The sequence below is a fragment of the Vipera ursinii genome (assembly GCF_947247035.1).
Source record: "Vipera ursinii genome assembly, chromosome: 13".
In the NCBI taxonomy this organism is placed as follows: domain Eukaryota; kingdom Metazoa; phylum Chordata; class Lepidosauria; order Squamata; family Viperidae; genus Vipera; species Vipera ursinii.
Genome location: NC_139526.1, coordinates 14724967 through 14743269, shown reverse-complemented (window position 1 = coordinate 14743269; position 18303 = coordinate 14724967). Strand labels below are relative to the sequence as shown.

The following is an 18303-nucleotide window of genomic DNA, read 5'->3' as shown; positions in this document are numbered from 1 at the left end:
CCCCATTCCTTCCCTGGGGAATTCTGGGCGTTGAAGTCCAGGCGTCTTAAAGTGGCTAAGGTCGGAAAATGCTGACTAAAGTGATGGGCCTGGCTCTCTGGCATCTTTATTGAACAGGTTCTTCTTCCTTTCCAACGATGAGCTGCTGGAGATTTTATCTGAAACCAAAGATCCTCTCCGCGTTCAGCCACACCTGAAGAAGTGCTTTGAGGGGATTGCAAAACTGGAGTTCACCGAAGCCTTGGAAATCACAGGAATGATCAGTTCAGAGAAGGAAGTTGTTCCTTTTATTAAGAAAATCTTTCCAGTCCATGCCAGGGTAATCCATCCTTCCTTCCTTCCTTCCTTCCTTCCTTCCTTCCTTCCTTCCTTCCTTCCTTCCTTCCTTCCTTCCTTCTTCCCTTCTCATTCAGTCAGAATCAATCTTTCCTTCCTTCCTTCCTTCCTTCCTTCCTTCCTTCCTTCCTTCCTTCCTTCCTTCCTTCCTTCCTATTTAGCCAGAATCAATCCTTCCTTCCTTCCTTCCTTCTTTCCTTCTTATTCAGTCAGAATCCTTCCTTCCTTCCTTCCTTCCTTCCTTCCTTCCTTCCTTCCTTCCTTCCTCCCTCCCTCCCTCCCTCCCTTCTTCCTTCCTTCCTTCCTTCCTTCCTTCCTTCCTTCCTTCTTCCTTCCTTCCTTCTTTCCTTCTTATTCAGTCAGAATCCTTCCTTCCTTCCTTCCTTCTTCCTTCCTTCCTTCCTTCTTTCCTTCTTATTCAGTCAGAATCCTTCCTTCCTTCCTTCCTTCCTTCCTTCCTTCCTTCCTTCCTCCCTCCCTCCCTCCCTCCCTTCTTCCTTCCTTCCTTCCTCCCTCCCTCCCTCCCTCTCTCCTTCCTTCCTTCCTTCCTTCCTTCCTTCCTTCCTTCCTTCCTTCCTTCCTTCCTTCCTTCCTTCCTTCCCTTCCCTTCCCTTCCCTTCCCTTCCCTTCCCTTCCCTTCCCTTCCCTCCCAGATTTGGGAAATGTTCTATTTTAGATGCTGAAATTTAGACCAGCCTTCACCCAAGTACAAGACACTCAAAATATGTTGAATTGCTTTTGTACATTTGCAAACCCTGTTTAGCTGGGCAGGACGGATGTTTTAGACCAAGAAGTCCCCAATCTTTTTGATTCCGCGGACCGCCGGTGGCGCTGGTGGCAGCTTCGGAGGTTTCGGCGGCAGGGGGAATGGTTTTTGCGCACGCAACCTAAACCCCATGCCTACGCGAACGAGGCTTTGCACGCTCACCCGCTGCGTCAGTGGCCCAATTCCCAATGGGCCGTGGACCGGTAGAAGTCTGTGGCTCGGACCCTGGTATTAGACTGCTGGCTGGGTTTAAGAGGCTGTTATTTCAACCTTCCTTCCTATGCCCATTCCCTTTTCAGCCTTATCATTGTAATTTGTCACTGTTTGCATTCCCCCCCCTCCTTTTTATTTTATTCCCCAAGGGCATGGTTGAGAAATGGCTGTTGCAGGTGGAAGAAATGATGTTGGCCAGCATTAGGCAAGTCATGGAAAATGGCATCAAAGGGTACGATGAGGTGAGCGGCTAATCGACAGATGCGTTGAGGAGTTAATGGCACCCACAGCCTTTAGCAACACAAATCAGACAAAAGGGGCCAAGATGCAGGTGTGCTTTTACGCGTCGGGTCTATTATTAAGAGCTGTGTCTTCTAAGCACCATTATATTTTCTGAAACCGCTGTCCACGGGTTCTCGTTTGCAGATTTGTTTAGTTATGTATCAGATTTGAAAACTTTGGAATGTGCTTTAGAGCCCTGTAAGAGCCTTGGTGGAGCAGTGGGCTAATGCCTCCTTAAGTAACACCAGCTGCCTGCAATTAGTGCAGGTTCGAGTCCCACCAGGCTCAAGGTTGACTCAGCCTTCCATCCTTCCCAGGTAGGTCAAATGAGGACCCAGATTGTTGGGGGCAATTAAGCTGACTTTGTAATAATGCCGCTTGGGGTGTGTGTGTGAAAGCCCTAATAAGCAGGCCTATACATAGAATGAAGGCTACTGCTAAGCTTGTAAGCCACCCTGAGTCTTCGGAGAAGGGCGGGATATAAATGGAATTTAAATTAAATTAAAAATTAAATTAAGAACTTGAGCAAGGAAGCTGGACTTTTTCACTTTGAAATGCCCCATTTGGGGAGAAGATTTTGAGATTTTGTGATGAGGCACAAGCGGTGGGACAGTGTTACAGAATTGCAGGGCTCCTGTTTAGTTTTTTTTTTTTAAATGGTTGAAAATAGAGAACAAGAAATCCTGCTTGAGGGCTTAACCAGCTGTTTTTGCTAGTGTCTCTCTGCCCCTTATCAAAACAGATGTTGATGCTCCGTAGCTGGAGAAAGTGCAAATATTATTTCTTGTGTATTTATTTTTAGGTTCCTCGCAAAGCTTGGGTGCTGCAGTGGCCGGGACAAGTTGTTATTTGTGTATCTTCAATCTTCTGGACCAAAGAAGTATCAGAAGCCATAACAGAAAACTCTTTACCTGTAATTTCACTCATACCCCTTAAATTTCCAGCTATAGCAACTTTCCCCAGTCTTCTAGATAGGTTGGGACTACAATTCCCAGAATTCCTCAGCTGTTGCTTGGTGATGGCTGGTATGTAGAGATTGTACCGGACTGCACAATATTAATGTCCTTCCTATCTAGATAGGAAATGTTCAGATTTGGGATTCTACCAGTAGTCCTTGACCATAGGGAGGAAACCTTGGCTCTTTTGTGACTGGTGGACTTCAACTCCCAGAATTCCTGAGCCAGCATGGGGGAACTATGGCCCCTTCATGGCTCGTGGACTTCCACTCCCAGAATTCCTGAGCCAGCATGGCTCAGCTTGGAAACCTCTCTCTTTCCCCTCAGCAGGGCTGGCTCAGGAATTCTGGGAGTTGAAGTCCACGAGTCACAAAAGAACTAAGGTTCCCCACCCCTGTCCTTGACTTATCATCTGTTGCTTAGTGACTGTTCAGAGTTATGACTCCCCTCCAAAAAAACCCCACTTACTCTACTTTTAATGGTAAAACCATAAAAAAAATACCGAGTTCTGCTCTATACAGGTAGTCCTCAACTTACGAACACAATCAGGACCAACATTTCTTTGGCTAAGCAAGATGGTTGTTAAGTGACACCCCCACCCCAATTTTAAGACCTTTTTTTTTCCTTTGCCAAGATTGTTAAGTGAATCATGCAGTTGTTAAACAAATCAGGCTTTGCCCCGTTGACTTTGCTTGGGTCGACGGTTGCAAACGGCAACCACCCCCCACCCAGGAGGCTGCAACTGTTGTAAATAGATGCCAGACACGTGGATTTTGATCTCATTGCTGTGGGGATGCTGCCAGCTTCCTAAGTGCAAAAATCGTTTTGTCCAGGACCTGTTGTAACTTTGAACGGTCACCAAACAAATGGTTGTAAGTCAATGACCCATCCGTAACATGATTTATTATTTTTTTAAAAATGTAACTCCTCTTCAAAATAGGAAAAAATATAATACCCCAACCTTTTTGATCTCTTTTGGAAATGTCTGGGAGCCTTTTTTCCCCCCCATCCCTGATTGATGGGCAGGGCGATGCTACCTTGAGGAAGAAGGCACAGCCTCATGGTGGCGTCTCTGTTCCAGGCATTTTTGGAGAAAAGCAACAGGCAGATTGGGGAGATCGTGGAGCTGGTGAGAGGGAAACTGTCCAGCGGAGCCCGGCTGACCCTGGGTGCCCTCACCGTCATTGATGTGCATGGTAAGTGGCCATGGGCACGAGGAACAAGGATGCTGAAATATTTCTTCTCTTAAAAAGAGTGGAAGGGAGAGTAAGGAACATTAGGGATGGGAAGAATGGAATGGAATGGAATGGAATAGAATAGAATAGAATAGAATAGAATAAGAATAGAATAGAATAGAATAGAATAGAATAGAATAGAATAGAATAGAATAGAATAGAATAGAATAGAATAGAATAGAATAGAATAGAATAGAATAGAATAGAAATACAGAATAGAATAGAATAGAATAGAATAGAATAGAATAGAATAGAATAGAATAGAATAGAATAGAATAGAATAGAACAGAACAGAACAATGGAATGGAATGGAATGGAATGGAATGGAATAGAATAGAATAGAATAGAATAGAATAGAATAGAATAGAATAGAATAGAATAGAACAGAACAGAACAATGGAATGGAATGGAATGGAATGGAATGGAATGGAATGGAATGGAATGGAATGGAATAGAACAGAACAGAACAGAATAGAATATATGGAATAGGATAGAATGGAATGGAATAGAATAGAATAGAACAGAACAACAGAACAGAATAGAACAGAACAGAGGAATGGAATAGAATAGGATAGGATAGGATAGGATAGGATAGGATAGGATAGGTGGAAGGGACCTTGGATGTCATCTAGTCCAACCTCGTGCTAAGGCAGGAAACCCTACACCATTTCAGGCAAATGGTTGTCCAATCTCTTCTTGAAATGCCAAGTAGAATTTTGTTTCTGCAGCACGCGATGTGGTGGCAAAATTGTCTGAAGACCGAGTTTCAGATCTGAACGATTTCCAGTGGATTTCTCAGCTGCGATACTATTGGGAAAACAGAGATGTGATGGTTCGAATGATCACAACCGAAGCCAAGTACGGATATGAATACCTGGGCAACTCGCTGCGTTTGGTGATAACTCCACTCACTGACCGATGCTACAGGTAGAATCCCTGCCCAGTTTTTTTTCTCTTTATCTTGAATCAAACAGTTACAGATCAAGGGTAGCAAAAGCATTGATTTGATGGAGGAGTCAGATTCACAGTAGGAAGCAAAATTCTATTTTTGAATTCAAGCAATGAAATTTAGATTTCTTGCAGAATTTGTTTCTTGGATTGAAAAAAGGTACTATTTTAGTCCCCTACCCAATAGAATTATTTTTTGATCATTAAAAAGTCGCATGGAATAATAGGCGAAGAGGCCCTTTATTTCCCTTAACGGTGTTGATTACATTTGTTGCCTCATGATCTAAATAGCGGTCATAATTTGAGCGATGATATCCCTTGCGCCGCCCCCAATATGATTGGGCAACAAAGATGATTGGGGGACTGGAGGCTAAAACATATAGGGGACTTCTTCTTCTTCTTCTTCTTCTTCTTCTTCTTCTTCTTCTTATTATTATTATTATTATTATTATTATTATTATTATTATTATTATTATTATTATTATTATTACTGGATTCACACATTACACTAAGGTTAGGTTGAAGACAGCACAGCAGCCTGATTCACCCGTACTATAGCCCCACAAATCATGCAGAATGATTGGGATAACATGTCAACGTACGCGGAGAGAGAATGTGGGTGGGTCTCTGTACAGTTATGTATTTATTGATTTCTCTTTTCTGATCTCGTTTCTGTGTCTTAGGACTTTAATGGGAGCTTTGAAATTAAATCTAGGAGGAGCTCCTGAAGGACCGGCTGGCACCGGGAAAACAGAGACGACGAAGGATCTTGCCAAAGCTTTGGCTAAGCAGGTACCAAAGGAATCAGGTCTCTCTCCTTTCCCTCGTTCTCTCTTCTCCTCCTCCTCCTTCTCTCATCTCTCTCTCCCCCTCTCCTCCTCCTTCACTTTTCTTTCTCTTCTTTTTCCTCTTTTCCTCTTCCTCCTCCTCCTCTTCTCCTCCTCCTTCTTCTCTTGCTCCTTCTCCTTCTCCTCCTTCTTTTCATCTTCCTCCTCTTCCTCCATGTGTCAATAGCCATTGGATGGACGGGTTTATGTACGCCTAACATTTGTGGCATCCGGCCCTCTCAATTCCTGGCAAATAGATGGGGAAGAAATGGAGGTAGTGACAGATTTTATTTTCCTGGGCTCCAAGATCACTGCAGACGGGGACTGCAGCCAAGAAATTAAAAGAGGCTTGCTCCTGGGGAGGAAAGCCGTGGCAAATCTAGACAGCACACTAAAAAGCAGAGACATCACCCTGTCAACAAAAGTGCGTATAGTCAAGGCTATGGTCTTCCCAGCTGCAATGTATGGCAGTGAAAGTTGGACCATAAGAAAGGCCGAGCGCCAAAGAATTGAGGCCTTTGAACTCTGGTGCTGGAGAAGACTCCTGCGAGTCCCTTGGACTGCAAGGCGATCAAACCAGTCAGTCCTAGAGGAGATCAACTCTGACTGCTCTTTAGAAGGCCAGATCCTGAAGTTGAAACTCAAGATACTTTGGCCACCTAATGAGAAGGAAGGACTCACTGGAGAAGAGCCTAACGCTGGGAAAGATTGAGGGCAATAGAAGAAGGGGACGACAGAGAATGAGGTGGCTGGATGGAGTCACTGAAGCAGTTAGACATGAGCTTAAAAGGGCTCCAGAAGATGGTAGAGCACAGGAAGGCCTGGAGGAATGTTGTCCATAGGGTCACGTTGGGTCGGACACGACTTTGCAGCTAACAACAACAACAACATTTGTGGGGTGTGCAGACTTTTAGCTGCAACCGATTGCAATCTTGCCCTCTCAAGGGCATTCTGTAAAATGCCCTCTGCACCTGCTGAAGGGAGGAGAAAGACAATGTAAGGCCGACAAGGTAGCTCAGACCAGGAAACAGACACGGTGTAGATCTAAAGCTGCTTTTACGAGAACTGTTCTAGTAACAGAACTCGGCAATGAACGAATGAACGCGCTTCCTCTTTATCTCCCTATGAATCAGGAGGGGCCTTGCTTTAGGTATTTTGATAAATCTCCCTCTGGACGTGGGCTTATGGAGAATTTTTGCACCTGTAAAAAGTTGCTGAGACTTGAAAAGTGTTGCCTTGATGTACCTGCTGGGAAAAGTGGAAACTTACAGTGAAATGTGTTGTTCTGTGTTTTAGTGTGTGGTCTTCAATTGCTCCGACGGTCTTGATTACAAAGCGATGGGCAAATTCTTCAAAGGACTGGCGCAGGCTGGAGCTTGGGCCTGCTTTGATGAGTTCAACAGAATCGAGGTAATTCATGCCTAGCATAAATAGCTGCTGTTGTCCAGTTCCTCCAACGCAGAGGTCTCCAATCTTGGCTACTTTAGAACTTGTGGGCTTCAACTCCCAGAATTCCTCAGCCAGCCATGCTTGTCCACAAGTCTTAGGTAAGGGTAAGGTAAAGGTTTCCCCGCACATGCGTGCTAGTCGTTTCCGACTTTAGGGGCCGGTGCTCATCTCCGTTTCAAAGCCGAAGAGCCGGCGCTTGTCCGAGGACGTCTCCGTGGTCATGTGGCCCGCATGACTAGACGCCAAAGGCGCAAGGAACGCTGTTACCTTCCCACCGGAGTGGTCCCTATTTTTCTACTTGCATTTTTACATGCTTTCGAACTGCTAGGTTGGTAGAAGCTGGGACGAGTAACAGGCGCTCGCTCTGTTACGCGGCACTTGGGATTCGACCCGCCAAACTGCCAATCTTCTGATCGACAAGCTCAGTGTCCTAACCCACTGAGCCACCATAATGACAATTAAACTTCCATTTGTTCCCTGGAGTATTGAGTGTTGTTGTCTACTGACTGTCTACTGATTGGGACTATGAGTCGATCTTGCTTAGCGTGACCTTCATTAGTTTTCTTCTGGTGTCTTCCAGATGTCTCTGGCTGCTGCCTTCACCCAGCAAGGAAGGGAGATCAGACTAAAAGATTATCACATTAAGATTTAGCACGTTGTGTGCAAGCTGGCACAATGTGCCTAATGCACTGAACCATGGCTAATATGGTGAATAACAGAATAATAAAATAAATTTTCCTTTCTTCCATACTGTGCTTAGGAACTATGGTATGCTCTTCTCCTAACCCACTGAGCCACCGCGTCCCACAAGTCTTGGAAGTTGCCAAAGCTGGAGACCCCCTGATCTAGATCACACTCTTCTTATATGTGGATTTTTATATCCTGGTTTGAAACGAATGCTTTTCTATCCTGTCTTTCCTAGGTTGAAGTGCTCTCCGTGGTTGCCCAACAGATCCTTAGTATTCAACAGGCTATCATTCGTAAGCTCCGGACGTTTCTCTTTGAAGGCACGGAAATTTCTCTTAATCCAACGTGTGCAGTATTCATCACAATGAATCCTGGGTATGCTGGCCGAGCTGAACTTCCTGATAACCTCAAGGTGAACCACGTTCTTTCCCGGTGAAGTTAAGAAACCATGATTGGAGGAAACAGAATACAGACATCCAACGAGGAAGGAAGAGTTAGTTATATTTCAGGACCTTGGATAGTTCTTATGAAATATAGACCTAGCTCTCCCCAGTCTGGTGCTCTTAGCAATTTTTAAGATATGTAGAATTTCTGAAATTCTCCTCCCAGAATTTCCTAGCCAGCATGAAAAACAAGGTGCCCTAGCAGTTTTCCTTATAGCATCTTATTCCTCCAGATCTTTTGGATAGCTGAATGAAGCAGGGACTCATCGTAGAAATCCTCCAACCTCCCAGCCGACGTATCTACAGCTAGAATCATAGTCATAGAAACCTAGGGCTGGCAGGGACCTTGGAGGTCTTCTAGTCTGACCCCCTGCTCACCATCCAGTCAAATGATTGTCCGGTCTATTAGTGAATGTGTACTAGGACAAAATGCTGAAGGAATCTATCGTGGGATTCATAAGGAAAAATTGGAAATGTTCTCCCTTTATATTCTCTTCAGGATATGCTGTTATTTATTTATTTTTAAAGGCTTTATTTCGAACAGTAGCCATGATGGTCCCAGACTATGCTTTGATTGGTGAAATTTCACTTTATTCGATGGGATTTCTTGATTCCAGAAGGTAGGTAAATTTATTTTATTTATTTTTAAAGACACGTTTTCATACCCTTCCCCCTTCCCCCCTCTTTTTATACATAAAAATCCCATCTGGGGATCTAAAATTTTAAAATCTTGTCAACATGCTTAATTATTATTTTGTGTCTTCAGACTTGCTTTCAAGTTTCTTCTTTCTAGCTGCAGAGTCAATAACGCTATCATTTTTGGTGAACGAAATGTTAATAACAAACACAGTGATTAATTTCTGGTTTTTAATTGCAGCCGCAGGCTAATGCGATAATAAATTCCCGTTGTTAGGACTGGAATTGCCAACGTCGTCCCACTAACAAGAAGAAAAATTAGTCATTAACCTTGTTCTCCCATTTATAAATGATTCGGGAACGTTATATCCATTTTAAGCCTTTGCTGGTTTTTTTTTCTAATATTTTCACTGTAATGTTTCTAAGCCACTATTTCATACTTGCATATTTGTTTTTGTTGTGCGTTACCCTTTCTGTTGTGTTCAGTTTTAGAAGTAAGGAAGTAAGGCCACACCTGGAATACTGCATCCAGTTTTGGTCACCACGATGTAAAAAAGATGTTGAGACTCTAGAAAGGGTACAGAGAAGAGCAACAAAGATGATTAGGGGGCTGGAGGCTAAAACGTATAAGGAACGGTTGCTGGAATTGGGTACGTCTAGTTTAATGAAGAGAAGTATGAGGGGGGGACATGATAGCAGTGTTCCAATATCTCAGGGGCTGCCCCAAAGAAGAGGGAGCCAAGCTATTCTCCAAAGCCCCTGAAGGCAGGACAAGAAGCAACGGATGGAAACTAGTCAAGGAGAGAAGCAACCTAGAACCAAGGAGAAATTTCCTGACAGTGAGAACAATTAACCAGTGGAACAACCTGCCTCCAGAGGTGGTGAATGCTCCAACACTGGAAGTTTTTAAGAAGAGACTGGACAGCCATTTGCCTAAATGCAGTGATATATGTAACGTCAGGCACGTAATAACTCAGATAAACTGACTTATTTCTAAAAACCTAGGCACAGAATCTTTTCAACCAACCGTTAGTACCTGTTTGGAGTTAGATAAAGATCAAAGGAATTCAAGGGAAGATGGAATTGGTTTACTTGTGACTATGTACGGATTCTAGGCTGATCCCTCTTTTAATTCCACCCCCCCCCAGCTTCCGCCGCTCTTTCTCCTACATGTAGATACTGCATTTATCTCTTCTTTCTCTGCTTGACATTTTGGTGTCGGGAATAAGAACAAACTCTTACCTTTTGCAGCCTCGCTCAGAAAATTGTGGCCACTTACCGCCTTTGCTCTGAACAGCTGTCCTCGCAACACCATTACGATTATGGGATGCGAGCAGTCAAATCCGTCCTAACAGCCGCCGGGAATTTGAAACTGAAATACCCCACGGAAAATGAAAGCGTCCTGTTACTTAGAGCTCTCTTGGATGTTAACTTAGCTAAGTTTTTGGCCCAAGATGTCCCTTTGTTTCAGGTGAGTTCGCCATTCGGATGGCGCCAACACACGTTTCTTTAATACAAAGCGGGGAATACGAACTGATTAGGAAATAATTCGAAAGCCAAGTATTTCTCTCTCTCTTTTTTCCTTTTTTTAACATTTGTCCCTAGCTGGAAAGTTGATGCTCAAGGAGAGAGAACCATCCAATTCTTAAAACACAGAAAATTGTTTTTTGTTTGTTTTTTTGTAAATGAAAGAAATAGGACAGAAACATTCAAAGGAGTCACTCACTTGAAAAGTAGGGTGAAGGAGATCCAGGGTGTAAATCCATGGAGCTATATTGGTTTATTTGTATCCCTTCATTATTTTTATAAATAACTCAAGGCAGTGAATGTATCCAGCACACCTTCCTTCCTATTTTCCCCACAACAATCACCCTGTAAGGTGGGCTGACTTTCCTGGCTAGGTGGGACTAGAACTCGCAGTCCCCTAGTGATTGACCCAAAGTCACCCAGCCAGCTTTCATGCTAAGCGGGACTGAAACTCGCCATCTCCTGGCGACTGGCCCAAACTCACCTACTCGGCTTTCCTGTCTAAAATGGAACTAGAATTCAGAGTCTCCTGGTGATTGGCCCAAAGTCACCCAGCTGGCTTTCCTGCCTAAGGCAGGACTAGAACTCAGAGTCTCTGGGTTTCAAGGCTGGTGCCTTCACCACCTAGACCAAACTGGCTCTTAATATATATTTCAATATATTGAAATGACAAAACTTTTGAGGAAGTTGGTAGTGGAAAAACGTCTTCGTCACAGCCTCGGCGTTCTAGTTCTCTGCCGTGACTACTACTTGTAACTTTTCTGAGTCTACCTGGCGATGCAGAACAGGGAGATGCATTTATTTATTTATTTGTTTGTTTGTTTGTTTGTTTGTTTGTTTATTTATTCATTCTTAACTGTCTTATGTCGCCTGGCTCCTGACCTGTTGCCAAATTTGGTACGAAACCTTGAAAATATAACTCTACGTATAACTCTTCCTGGAAGTTCAGTTTTTTCGCAGACCTCTTTTTTTTTCTTCCTTCTTCTTCTCTTCCACAGGGAATCATATCTGATTTATTTCCTGGAATTGTCCTTCCGCAACCTGATTACGTACTCTTCATCCAGGCACTGAATCACAATATTGAGAAAATGAATCTTCAACCAGTTCCCTGGTTTATCGGGAAGATTATTCAGGTTTCTTTCATTTTTTTTCTTTCTCTCCTTTTTAAAATATACTGCTCAAAAAAATAAAGGGAACACTTAAACAACACAATGTACTGTATTTAATAGTAGGATGTCTTATCTTGTGTTCCCTTTATTTTTTTTGAGCAGTATATTTAAATTCCTGGCCAATGCAGTGGGGTGGAGATCAGCATCCACGCCATGAATTTAACAGAGCGTCTGATCCGGTGTTTCTGCACCTTAGCATGAGTGGACTTCAACTCCCAGAATTCCCCAACCAGCGTGGCTGACTGGGGAATTCTGGGTGTTGAAGTCCACACATCTTAAAGCTGCCAAGGTTGAGAAGCAATGCTCTAAAAGACCTGCCCAGGTAACCCTCGACTTAACCAACAGCCCGCCAATTCTTTTATCATCTCTTATTTCAATAACCTGGGTTCTCACACTAGGTTCAGTATTGTTATGTCTAGCTAGACTCTCACGCACATTCCTTCCCGCTCCCCAGCGTCATCTTAACTCAAAAAGCAAAGAGGAGAAAATGGCTGCATCTCCATCTGTTGTCAATACAAAAACATCTGGCGTTAGCAGTGTTGACGCTTATTTATTGCGCCTTACAGATTTATGAGATGATGATGGTCCGTCACGGCTTCATGATTGTGGGCGAACCAATGGGGGGCAAAACGTTTGCCTATAAAGTGCTCGCGGCCGCCCTCGGGGATTTGAGCCACGGTAAGAGATCTAACGAACGACACTCGCTTTTGCGTTGATTGCAGAAAATAAGACTCCCTTTGGGGAAACGGCTACGAAAGGGGAAAAAAAAATCACCAAATAACAGGAACATCCTAACCACCCCTTCCATCCCAATGTCAGACCGTATCTTCAGATCAGATTTGTCCTCTTTATTACAAACAACCTCAAATCTTTTCTTTTCTTAAAAAAGGGGGGCGGAAATCCAGTGGGTTAAAATAATCTGTTATTGTTCTGCACCAATTAAACAGTTGCAAGAAATCCCTTCCCTTTAGCTAGGTCGGTGTTCTCAACCTCGGCAATTTGAAGCCATGTGGACTTCAATTCCCATGGATGGCTGGGGAATTCTGGGAGTTGAAGTTCACTTATCTTAAAGTTGCCAAAGTTGAGAAGCCCTGTTTTAAAATATGCTTCTCTTTCCTCTCCTCTGCTCTCCTCCTCTCCTCTCCTCTCCTCTCCCCTCTCCTCTCCTCTTCTCTCTCCTCTCCTCTCCTCTCCCCTCTCTCCTCTCCCCCTCCCCTGTCCTCTTCTCTCTCCTCTCCTCTCCCCTCTCTCCTCTCCTCTCCTCTCCTCTCCTCTCTCCTCTCCCCTCTATCCTCTCCTCTCCCCTCTCCTCTCCTCTCCTCTCACCTCTCTCCTCTCCCCTCTCCTCTCCCCTCCCCTCCCCTCTCCTCTTCTCTCCTCTCTCCTCTCCCCTCTCCTTTCCCCTCCCCTCCCCTCTCCTCTCTCCTCTCACCTTTCTCCTCTCCTCTCCTCTCACCTCTCCCCTCCCCTCTCCTCTCCTCTCCCCTCTCCCCTCCCCTCCTCTCCTCTCCTCTCACCTCTCTCCTCTCCTCTCTCCTCCCCCCTTCCCTCTCTTCTCTTCTCTCCTCTCTCCTCTCCCCTTTCCTCTCCTCTCCTCTCTCCTCTCCTCTCCTCTCTCCCCCCTCTCTCTCCCCCTCCCTCCCTCCTCTGTCTGTCTGTCTTTAGAACCATCAATGGAAGAAGTTGCTGTTGAATACAAAATTATCAACCCGAAAGCAATCACCATGGGGCAACTGTATGGCTGTTTTGATCCCGTTAGCCACGAATGGACAGACGGCGTTCTGGCCAACACTTTTAGGGAACAGGCTTCCTCCACCAACGAGGATCGAAAGTGGATTGTTTTTGATGGGCCGGTTGATGCTGTTTGGATCGAAAACATGAATACCGTCTTAGATGATAACAAGAAGGTAATTGACAGTCTCCTCCCCCCCTCTCAGCTCTGACATAAGCTTCTAGGTTGCATTATCTAATTCAGTTGAATAACTGAAAAGTCCTTTTTAGAAGCCAATACGCTAATTTGATTTAAGGTCAAAAGCACTTAGCTGGGTTTTTTTTCCCCCCCAATAGATATATTAGGGTAACTTTGGCGCTGTTTTTCCCACTAAAACATCTCGAAGTGATGAACCGCTTTATTAAATGGACTTAAGAAATTGAGGTTAGGGATACACACATGCGCGCGCGCACACACACTCACACACAGAGAGAGACACTGGCAACACACACCAAGTGACACCCAAGTTCTGCGGTTCTCTTGCACGCCGGACTGAAGCTGTTTTTCTGTTTCTCTTGGAAGTTGTGTTTGATGAGCGGGGAGATCATTCAGATGAGTGCAGAGATGAGCCTCATCTTTGAGCCCGAAGATCTCGAACAAGCTTCTCCAGCAACAGTCAGCAGGTAAAGCTGGCCAGCGGTCCGAATCATAGAGTTGGAAGGGAGCTGGGTCTTCTAGCCCCAACCCCCCCCCCTCTCTATGGCAGGAGATCCTGGACAAATGGCTGCCAATCTTTTCTGGAAGGCCTGGTGTCTTTTTTTCTCCTCTTCCCTGGCAACTCTGCGCAACTCAGTTCTCTTTTAACGTCTTCCAGGTGTGGCATGATTTACATGGAGCCTCATCAGCTGGGCTGGAAGCCTCTGAAAGATTCTTATCTGAACAAGCTGCCTTCCAATCTGCAAGACGTGCACGTGGAATTGGTGGGCCGGCTTCGATTTTATTCCCCTATTCTCGATATTCTAATATAGACGGGGAAGGGGGGAATTTAAACTTGAGGACTCTTTCAGGTGCATTCTGTTGGGTTTCTTTGTTATTTATTTGTTGCTGAAAGGATTCTTGCGAGTCGCTTGTTGGAGTTCCCAAGATCGCTTGGGAACCATGGAAGTTTTTTTTTTAAATTTTAATTCCATTTATATCCCGCCCTTCTCCGAAGACTCAGGGCGGCTTACAAGCTTAGCAGTAGCCTTCATTCTATGTATATGCCTGCTTATTAGGGCTTTCACACACACCCCAAGCGGCATTATTACAAAGTCAGCTTAATTGCCCCCAACAATCTGGGTCCTCATTTTACCTACCTCGGAAGGATGGAAGGCTGAGTCAAACCTTGAGCCTGGTGGGACTCGAACCTGCACTAATTGTGATTGCTTATTACTTCAACCATGCCAATGGCTTGCAAATCTTCAATACCGGTAACTAGTTTGAGAAGTAACTGCGGCATGCTTCTCTTTCTAATCTAGAACAGGGGTCTCCAACTTACGGTCTGTGGCCCAGTACTGGGCCGTGGCCTCTTGGTCACCGGGCCACAGTAATAGCTGGAGAGGCCTCCGACTCGCAGTAGCACTGCCGTGTGGGCGCTAGTGCCCTCGTTTTTGCCCAGGCGTGGGGGTACTACTGCCGACAGCATCACACGGGCGCCAGTGGCCTGTTTGTGCACGCACGCAGGTCCCCGGGGCCCATTTGCACGGGGGCGCAGGCGTCAGGGCACTGCTGCAGGCATGCTTGGCCCGCTTGCACAGGTGTGCAGGCTGAGTGCGCGCCCCCCCATTTCCGCGCTCCTCTCTTTCCTTCTGGGCCGCCAAGCCGGACAGGATAGGGAGCTCTGATTTAGAACCTTTTAAAAAGCTTTCATGGTTTGTAAAGTTTTCAACAGCACCGTACCATCGTTGTGCCAGCGGGACCTTGTGATCAAACGATCTAAAAAGGCTGGAAGGGTCCCAAGGCTGGGGTTTGGTTAGGTGAGGGATCTCACAGGTGTAGCTCCAAAGCCCTTGGAAACTTTGCCACCTTTATAAACAGCGGGAAAGTGCCCTTAAACCTAGACAGGTTTCTTGTGTTCCTCCCACCTTACACATCAGGTCCCCCTAGCCTGCTGCGCAAGAGTCTTCGCGTCCTTTTTGTCAGCTGTTGGAGGCTGCGGTTACCTGTTCAGAATAAACGTGACTGGTCCTGCCCTGCGGTCAATCTCTCCGCCACTTTGCTTTCTCCAGGTTGACGATCTTTTTATGTGGCTTGTTCAGCCGTCGCTGGAATTTATTCGCCACCATTGCAAAGTCCTGGTTCAGACCTCTCCCATCCATTTGACCCACACTATGATCAGTTTGTTTGATTCCTTGCTCGGTAAGGCGTCCCTTTGGGCTCAGCGGCACCGCGAAACTGGAGGATCGTATATTTATTTCTTTTAATGGCTTGTTTGTTTATTTACTTCATTGTTTTATTTACTTAAGGGACGCGGTGGCTCAGTGGGTTAGGACGCTGAGCTTGTCGATCAGATGGTTGGCAGTTTGGCGGATTGAATCCCGACTGCCGCGTAACAGAGTGAGCGCCTGTTACTCGTCCCAGCTTCTGCCAACCTAGCAGTTCGAAAGCACGTAAAAATGCAAGTAGAAAAATAGGGACCACTACGGTGGGAAGGTAACAGCGTTCCGTGCACCTTTGGCGTCTAGTTGTGCCGGCCACATGACCACGGAGACGTCCTCTGACAAGCGCTGGCTCTTCGGCTTTGAAACGGAGATGAGCACCAGCCCCTAGAGTCGGAAACGACTAGCACGCATGTGCGGGGGAACCTTTACCTTTACCTTTATTTACTTAACTTAACCTACTTACTTATTTATATACTGCCATTATTATTTTTACGAATAGCTCAAGGCAGCAAACAAATCCAACATGCCTTCCTCCGCCTATTCCTCAGAACAACCCTGTGAGGTGGGTTGGGGGGAGAGACAGAGGGGGAGGAAGAGAGGGAGAGATAGATAGATAGATAGATAGATAGATAGATAGATAGATAGATAGATAGATAGATAGATAGATAGATAGATGGATGGATGGATGGATGGATGGATGGATGGATGGATGGATAGATAGATAGATAGATAGATAGATAGATAGATAGATAGATAGATAGATAGATAGATAGATAGATAGATAATCAGCCAGCTGGCTTTCATGGCTAAGGCAGGACCAGAACTCACCAACTCCTGGTGATTGTCCCCAAATCAGCCTGCTGGCATCATCATCATCATCATAATCAAGTTGGGAGGGACCTTGGAGGTCATCTAGTCCAGTCTCTTCTTCAAAACCTCCAGTGTTGGAAAATTCACCGCTTCTGGAGGCAGGTTGTTGCACTGTTTAATTGTTCTCACTGTCAGGAAGTTTCTCCTTAGTTCCAGGTTGCTTCTCTCCTTGATGAGTTTCCATCCGCTGCTTTCATGGCTAAGGCGGGACTAGAATTTCCATTGCCTGGTGACTAGCCCAAGGTTACCCAGCCGTCTTTCCTGCCTAAGGCAGGACCAGAACTCACCCTATTCCTGGTGACTGGCCCCAAATCCCCCAGCTGGCTTTCACGGCTAAGGCGGGACTAGAACTCACCGTTGTCTAGTTGCTAGCCGCTAGGCCCAACTGGCTAATCGCAGGACAGCTTTGAAAGCAAGAAGGGCCACCAAAGGATGCCGCCTTGGCCTTTGGGGCCCTAACACGCCACGGCAGTCTTTCTCAACACCTGGTAACTTTGAAGAGAGGTTGACTTCAACTCCCAGGATTGCCCTGGGCAGAAATGGGGAATCTTATCTATGCTGGAAGCGTGCGGCTTCCCCTCCTCTCGTCTCCCACTTTGCCCTTTTTTGGGGTGGGTGGGGGTTCACCTTGTCTTCTTTTGCGCAGATGAAATCAGAGAGTCCAACGAGGAGGAATCAGGAGAGGCCATGTCCAGCCAGCAGATCACCTTGTGGCTGCAAGGCCTTTTCCTCTTCTCTCTGGTCTGGACCATCGGCAGCACGGTGAATGCCGAAGGGCGGAAGAAATTTGACCATTTTTACCGAAACCTTCTGATGGGTATGGAGGATGAGCACCCTCGCCCCAAAAGCGTCAAGCTGACCAAAACCAATCTCTTTCCAGAAAGAGGTGAGTCTCTAGAAAACCCATCGTTGTTTTTTTTATTTTTTAAAAAAGGGATTTAGTTGGAAAAGACCTCAGCTCCTCAGGCTGGGAAGGAATCAACATTCCAGTTCAGAGTAACAGGGTGGGGCGGGACCTTGGAGGTCATCTAGTCCAACCCCCTGCTCAAGCAGGAGACCCTCTACCATTCCAGACAAACGGCTGTCCAGTCTCTTCTTACAACCCTCCAGTGTTGGAGCATTCACCACCTCTGGAGGCAAAGCTGTTCCACTGGTTAATTGTTCTCACGGTCAGGAAATTTCTCCTTAGTTCCAAGGTTGCTTCTCTCCTTGGTTAGTTTCCCCCCGTTGCTTCTTCTCCTGCCTTCAGGTGCTTCGGAGAACAGCTTGACTCCCTCTTAACCCCTTGTGGAAAATTACAGGCGTGATCCGCGGGGGTTCTAGTAGTTAATTCATGGGTTTAAAAAACTTGATTTCAAGTTTTTAAATCAACTTGTGGCTCCAGCTTTGCTTCGCCCTTCTCCTCCTCCTCCTCATTCCCTTCCCCCCCTTTTCCCCACAACCTTAGACGTGGACCCAGTCAGACCCTTCCGGCTTCTTAAAAGGTAAAGGTAAAGTTTCCCCCCCGCACACGCGTGCTAGTCGTTTCCGACTCTAGGGGCCGGTGCTCATCTCCGTTTCAAAGCCGAAGAGCCGGCGCTTGTCCGAGGACGTCTCCGTGGTCATGTGGCCGGCATGACTAGACGCCAAAGGCGCATGGAACGCTGTTACCTTCCCACCGTAGTGGTCCCTATTTTTCTACTTGCATTTTTACGTGCTTTCGAACTGCTAGGTTGGCAGAAGCTGGGACGAGTAACAGGTGCTCGCTCTGTTATGCGGCACTCGGGATTCGACCCGCCAAACTGCCGACCTTCTGATCGACAAGCTCAGCGTCCTAACCCACTGAGCC

General features: G+C 45.8%; 1 protein-coding gene across 1 annotated transcript in view; it reads left to right on the top strand.

Moving 5' to 3' along the window:
• The window catches only part of DNAH3 (dynein axonemal heavy chain 3), a 79081-nt gene that overhangs the window by 27109 nt on the left and 33669 nt on the right, over positions 1-18303 (top strand). Inside the window, exons 23-39 of the mRNA XM_083372441.1 lie at positions 118-319; positions 1465-1557; positions 2400-2510; positions 3635-3749; positions 4517-4715; positions 5420-5528; positions 6860-6973; positions 7935-8111; positions 8671-8762; positions 10030-10249; positions 11304-11438; positions 12041-12152; positions 13140-13381; positions 13768-13868; positions 14060-14165; positions 15453-15582; positions 17122-17361. Of these exons, the coding sequence (XP_083228567.1) occupies positions 118-319; positions 1465-1557; positions 2400-2510; positions 3635-3749; positions 4517-4715; positions 5420-5528; positions 6860-6973; positions 7935-8111; positions 8671-8762; positions 10030-10249; positions 11304-11438; positions 12041-12152; positions 13140-13381; positions 13768-13868; positions 14060-14165; positions 15453-15582; positions 17122-17361 (2498 nt within the window). The remainder of the gene's footprint in view (positions 1-117; positions 320-1464; positions 1558-2399; positions 2511-3634; positions 3750-4516; positions 4716-5419; positions 5529-6859; positions 6974-7934; positions 8112-8670; positions 8763-10029; positions 10250-11303; positions 11439-12040; positions 12153-13139; positions 13382-13767; positions 13869-14059; positions 14166-15452; positions 15583-17121; positions 17362-18303) is intronic.